This window comes from Micromys minutus, assembly GCF_963924665.1.
Source record: "Micromys minutus genome assembly, chromosome: 29".
NCBI lineage: Eukaryota > Metazoa > Chordata > Mammalia > Rodentia > Muridae > Micromys > Micromys minutus.
The window spans coordinates 5,029,531-5,036,121 of NC_137964.1; the positions used below are offsets into that span (position 1 = coordinate 5,029,531).

Genomic DNA, 6,591 nt, shown 5'->3' on the forward strand with positions numbered 1-6,591 from the left:
CACTTTAGAGCTGCAGTGATAATACCGCCAGGTAACACACACTTTTCCTTCATAAAACAAAAGTTCCTTGCTGCTCTGGCTGGTACACTTCCTCTAGTCTTTAAAAAATTCAAAGGTATCACATATTTCTGTTGCAAGGATTACAAAGGTTTCGTTCCTCTTACCATCCTATGTGCATAACAATTTTGATGCTTTAAAAATGTACCTGGATAAAGAAAATCCATCCTCTATCAGCATCTTAGTAAATAAAATCTAAGCACCCAACCTCATGGCTTCTGCACTTGTTTGACTTCTGTGCAGTAATGTGCAGACTCAGGCATCTTCTATCCATTACCTATCTATCCACCCACCACCCATCCATGCATCATGTGTACACTAATCTACCGCCTATCCATCTAGTCACCCACCAGTCCATCCATCCATCTTACATATCCATTCACACAACTACCTATCTATCCCAGATATACCCACTAACCTACTCATCCACCTGTCTACTCGCCTGTCCACCCATACTCCTACCCACCCGTCTGTCTATTCATCCAGCCGTTCAACCACCCACACATCTACCTCCATCTATCCATTCATCCAACTAATTATCTATCCATCCCAATTATCTATCTATCCACCCATCCATCCACCCACCCCTCCCTCCATCTATCCTCTATACCATGAGAAAATGCCATGTCAGATACTCAGCTAAAATACATATGGAACACTAAAACTGTGGATATTTTATTTTTTAAATATCATTTATTTATTTTATGTATATGAGTACACTGTAGCTGTCTTCAGACATACACCAGAAGAGGGCATCAGATCCCATTACAGATGGTTGTGAGTGGTTGCTGGGAATTGAACTCAGGACCTCTGGAAGAGCAGTCAGTGCTCTTAACTACTAGCCATCTCTTTAGCCCCACTGGGAACATTTTTAAACAACCTTAAAAATCTATAGATATAAGTCTAAGCATGAAATGCATAGAAATCAAATATGCTATTAAATCCTGTCCTTTATGTTTTAGTAAGTAAATCTAAAATATGAAAACCAAAAATTTTAACTTTTTACATTGGTCTCTTTCTGTGAAGTGTTGTGCTAGAAGCAACTTGGAATTAAATTTTAGAGTAAGTCAGATTGCTGACGACACTTTCAAATAGTCTAAATTGGACGTTAGCCATTTTCCATTCTGTTAAAGGTTTCAAAATACTAAGGGCAAAAGCTCTCCCTCTGGCTATAAAATCAAGCTAAAACTTTATCTTGTTGAGATACAGTCCAATCTGAGGGAGACATTTTCTCAACTAATGTTCCCTCCTCCCCATTTACTCTCTGTAGCAAGTTGAAGACAAAACAAAATAAAACAAAACAAACAAAAAGCAAAACTAAAGAAACCATCGGTGCATAGGGTGTACGATGCACATGACATGCCGTTTTTTTATGTGAATGCTGGGGATCCGAACTCAGGTCCCTGCACGTTCTCAGCAGGCAGCATACTGACAGCCACCTCCCAATCCCTGATATGTGCTGTTTGGTGGGTCCTTCAGACCTGCATAGGGACAGTGATGTAAGCATTCCCACTGCTGTCCACAGTAACCGCGTGGGATGTGCAGGTAGATTCCTATGCCGCAAATTTCAAATGGTATCGTCTTTCAATCCGTGACCCTACCAGTTATTTTCTTTTTTTATCGTAAACGCTATAATTTCTACTGCATGTCTTTCCCATTGCTTACGCTTTTAAAAAATATTTCCGGAGAAGACAGCAAACAGTGCGGAGAGAGGGAGCCGCGGCAGTAACAGAATCAATGCCTGTGCGAACAGCAGTGCCTGCTTCTTTTCCTGCCCACCTGGTGTTCAGGCCACGCTCTTCTCACCTGCGGTCCGTTCACATGCCGCCTCTCACCTGCATCTCACCTGCGGTCCGTTCACCTGCCGCCTCTCACCTGCATCTCACCTGCGGTCCGTTCACCTGCCGCCTCTCACCTGCATCTCACCTGCGGTCCGTTCACACGCCACATCTCACCTGCATCTCACCTGCAGTCCACCCTGCATGGACGTGGTGCAGCTGTACCGCTGTGCGAGTGTTTCTTGGCGCTGTTGGATTTGCTTACCAGCTCTAATAATGCTCCTTGAGATTCTATGCACACATTGGTCAGGAACTAGGTCACCTTTCCTCGTGTGTAGATGACAGCTAGACCACCTGCGGTCGCCACTTCTAGCTACTGCTCCTTATCAGTTCTCTGTGCTGGTCAGGCCTCCACTGTTCACCTGAGAAGCCTGTCTCTGACCTGCAGGCTGTGTGGGGTTTCCCTCAACCTGGCTACTGCAGCCCTGGGTCTCCTGTCCTCAGAGCCACTGGACACCCCAGCTCAGGGACTAGATGAAATGTACAGCTCATTTCTTGATAAGAAAGGCACTAGCCCAGTATATATAAAATTTTCCCAAGCCTAAGGGCTGGGTGGCCAGTGATGTGGTGTGTGTGTGTGTGTGTGTGTGTGTGTGTGTGTTTCCTGCATCATCAGAGCCCGCCTGAGCTGCCCTACGCCCTGGAAGGGGCACAGACACCTCTAAATTCTCTGACATCGCACATGCCCAGGATGAGGACTGTGGTGAGCCATTTTTGGCTTTGTCCCATGGAGGGTTCCCTATATATGGTGAACAGTAGGACTGCATGCAACCTGTTCTCCACAGGTGAAATGTGTAAAATCTCCATGGGCTCAGTCTTGTCATTTGATGACCACCCTCAGAACTGTGGGAAAGCCTGGCAGGTCTTTATGATAACCATGTTTAAACATGGCGCAGTGTGTACACACAGCTCTGGGCTCAGGGATGGCGGGAACGGGGAGCAGATGACAGTTAAGCTGACCTCATCCTTCTCCGCATGGCTCTGCTGCCCAGCTTGACAGAGAAGAAGCCCAGAAAGTAGAGACCTCTGTCCATGAGCCCTGAAATGGCTCATCTAGAATCTGTGTCCCTAACTATTAGGGGCACCGCTGAGCCCAGGGATGCGAAGTGACAGTCACATAGTTTATAGTCTTCACTGTTGGAATTTGCCCATTTTCTGCCACACCAGCTGCTTGCTTTTCCCTGCTTCCAGGATGGCCTGCAAGGGTCCCATTTCCGCGATTGACGTGCTTGGCTCAGAGCTGCAGGCCACAGGGAGACGTGAGTAAATTGTAGCACGTGGGAAATGAACTCATTTAGATGAGTAAACAGTTCATTTTTATTAATACCCAAACATAAGTAAAAACCCAATGATCAAACCAACAATAAAAAAGAATCCAACATAATAAAAGAAGATTTTTTTCTCTAAAGAGAAGGACAGCTTGGGCGGGGAAGCTTGGCTAGGTGGGACTCAGCTGAAAATTCTCCTAACTATATGTCAACCTCAGGCAGAGGAAAAACGGCCGCTGGTGCACCTAATTGCACAACGGCAGAGAGAAACACCTGGCTGGCAGCTGGAGCATCTGCAGCCACATCTACAGGTGTCTGTGTATCAGGTGATGTGGGCAGAACTTGAATTAAAGTCAGAGGCTGCACTGGTCCAGCTTCTGGCACAGAAGGTTCCAGAACTTCCAGTTCCGTGAGCTCAGTGTCCTCTTGGGGTTTCAGGTCTCCCTGTGGCTCTGTCACAGAAACTGACTTCAGAAACAGAGTCTCTTGCACCCCTGAGGCGTCCTGCACTGAGGGTTCTGGAGCTGTTGCACAACCTAAGGGCAGAAGAAGATGGACCTTTTTAGTGAAGGGAGCCTAGAAACTTCCAGGAGGGGGGAGCTTCCCCAGGATGGCCTTGCCAGTCACACCAGAGAATTCCCAGTCCTGTCCTCACAGTAGGACATCTTACCTGACTGCTGTCCACCCTGGCTTCAGGTCAAAGCTCTGGAGAATTCCCTGGGGGAACCTATCACAGAAAGCACTTCCTACCTTGCCAGGCAGCCTACCCCAGGCCTCCTCACCTTTCTCAAGCTTTGGATTTTTGGCCTCCTGCTCCTCCAACGCTGAGAGCAGCTCCCTGGCTTGGGAATCTACATCTGGGGAAGGCACATGGAGCCTCACGTAGTCCATCAGCTTCCTCACCACGGCCATGTCTGGGGACTCACAGAAATCCTGGGGGAATTTCTGAAGCCACCGGGAAAGAAAGCACAATATGGCACTGCGGGGAAGAGGAGGTTGGAGGGAGGTGGAGTCGGGCTTAATGCCCCAGCGTAGCCATGGCCCTGTCAAAGGAGGCAGTGACTGTCAGCCTGGGAGCTGATGGACATAGGGGTCAGGAGTGTCCGGGCTGTGTGTGGAGGGTTCCAGACACTCTGTCCCTTGGTGGACAGACGAGGCTAACTCCACCTGCAGGTGAAGTTTCAGGCACCATCTCTCTAATGGGAATCCTCAAAGCAGAGCACCTGGCAATTGATTAGTCCTCAGCCCTAGCCCCCATCCTACTCTACAGATGGGCTCTTACCACCCCCCACCGCCACTGCACAGATGGGCTCTTACCCCCTCTCCCCACCCCACCACCACTGCACAGATGGGCTCTTACCCCCTCTCCCCACCCCACCACCACTGTACAGATGGGCTCTTACCTCCCTCCACCCCCACTCCAGTGCACAGATGGGCTCTTACCCCCTCTCCCCACCCCACCACCACTCTACAGATAGGCTCTTACCTCCCTCCACCCCACCACCACTGTACAGATAGGCTCTTACCTCCCTCCACCCCCCCTCCACTGCACAGATGGGCTCTTACCTCCCTCCACCCCCCCTCCACTGCACAGATGGGCTCTTACCCCCTCTCCGCCCCCCCACCACATCCCACTCTACAGATGGGCTCTTACCTCTCTCTTCACCTGAAGCCCACTCACCTCTTTGTTTGCTGGTCCTCCACACAGTCAGGCTGGAAGGATCCATACCTGTGGCATTCCATGAGGGTTTCACCCCTAAGGCCTTGTTTCCCTCACCTACTAATAGGTCTACGGGGAGCTACTTGAATTTGAAAGAGCTAGAAAGGGACCAGGAATCCTGGGGGCTCTACACTGTTCTGACTTCATGTGCTGAGGGCCAGGGAATAAGCTTCTGGTCACAGGTCTGCAGAGACCTTCATGCAATGGCTGGAAGCCCAGCTGCTCCCTGACAGGGCCCTTGGTTGGTTCCTGGCTTCTTGGGTGGCTCTCAGGGTCCCTTGTCTGGTTCCATTCATCCCATAGGTCAGATAGGGCCTAGAGCCTTTTAGACAAATGGGGAATGAGCTCTGTCCAAGGCACAAGACAGGGTAGTGTTTGACACTCCCTGGGGACAGTGAAAGACACAAACTAGAGGACCCCCAACCCTATATTTGTCAATGTCACTTTGCAGCTGCAGACCCAGGACCAGCACTGCCAGGGCACAATCATACTTGTTCCATGGGAGCACAGAGTCTTGGAGAAGAGCAGAGCCCTCCTAAATCCAGTGTCACGAGTCACCACTCACATCCTCATAATCAGGTCCAGCACCTCCCAGGTGGTAGCGAACTTTGGGTAGGTAGCAAGAAAAAGGCTGATGGACAGGTTGTCGTGCTTCTGAATAGCAGTTGGTATGTAGTGGACCATTTGTTCAACAAATTCTGTGCTGTTGTAGTTGAACCTGGGGGACTTATGCAGAGAGCCTGGCTCCTGTGTATTCTGAGGAAGGACCAAGGAAGGCAGGAGGGTTTACATGTAGAACTGCTGAGAGACATCAGCAACCCATTACCACACAGTGAAGAGAGAGTGTAAAGAATGTTCCTCAGTGTCTCTCAGGAGCACACTCCGAGGCCAGGACCTCAGGGCATCAGGGAGACCAACCAGAAACTTTCCTGCTACAGACTGACCTGTGTTACCTCGGGATCCCTGTAGGAAACACACCAGAGGTGTGTCAGAGCGTGCATCCAACGTCTCCAAAGGTGGCCAAAGCGGCCACTCTTGGCTTTTCTGTGCCTGGAGCCAGTGGAAGTCTGGAAACAAGAGAACATCCTGCTCTCTCAAGCGCCTCCAGACAAGTAAGGCAGGTAAAGCTACTGTTGGCCTCTGGTTACCTGGTAACCAGGATTCTGAGTTCCATCTGGATTGTTGGGGTCAAGTGAGGTCAATTCCTGACTTGTCCAGCTTGAGCCCCTCCTCATAGGCTTTCTCTAGAGGTCACCAGTACTCCCTCCCCATTGCTGTCCTGTCTCCCATGTGTACAATGGGACACAGTGGCGTCCATAGGTTCATGCCTCTTCACTGACCTGGGCAGCTTGGCTGCAAGAGAAGCTCAGTTTTGAGAAGTCAGGGGGGAGTTTTCAAACCGCCACCTCTGTATCACAAGCATCCCAGGAAAAGGCAATTTCCTCTTAGGGTCTTCTCACTGTCCTGACCTGCTTCCTGAAGACCATTCTAGCATGGGTTTCCTAGTATGTCATCATCATATGTAAATGATCACAGATGCCTTATACCTGGGAAACCTCATAATAGTAATACCAGAGGTTAAGGCACACATAGGCATGTACTCCCAAGCACACACGTACACACAAAAACATATGCATGCATAAACACACATACACGTGTATACACGGGTCCAGGCCCAGGGGCACACAGAGCATCCATTTTCAAATGC

General features: G+C 49.5%; 1 protein-coding gene across 1 annotated transcript; it reads right to left on the reverse strand.

The window, feature by feature from the left end:
• Positions 1–3,364: 3,364 nt before the first annotated feature.
• On the reverse strand, positions 3,365–5,968 carry LOC308439277 (uncharacterized protein; the record flags this gene model as incomplete). Its single annotated transcript, XM_080941011.1, has 5 exons — positions 3,365–3,699; positions 3,946–4,142; positions 4,845–4,892; positions 5,449–5,639; positions 5,828–5,968. The coding sequence occupies 5 exons, from the start codon at positions 5,966–5,968 to the stop codon at positions 3,365–3,367; spliced, it is 912 nt and encodes a 303-aa protein (XP_080797137.1).
• Between the last annotated feature and the right edge of the window lie 623 nt (positions 5,969–6,591).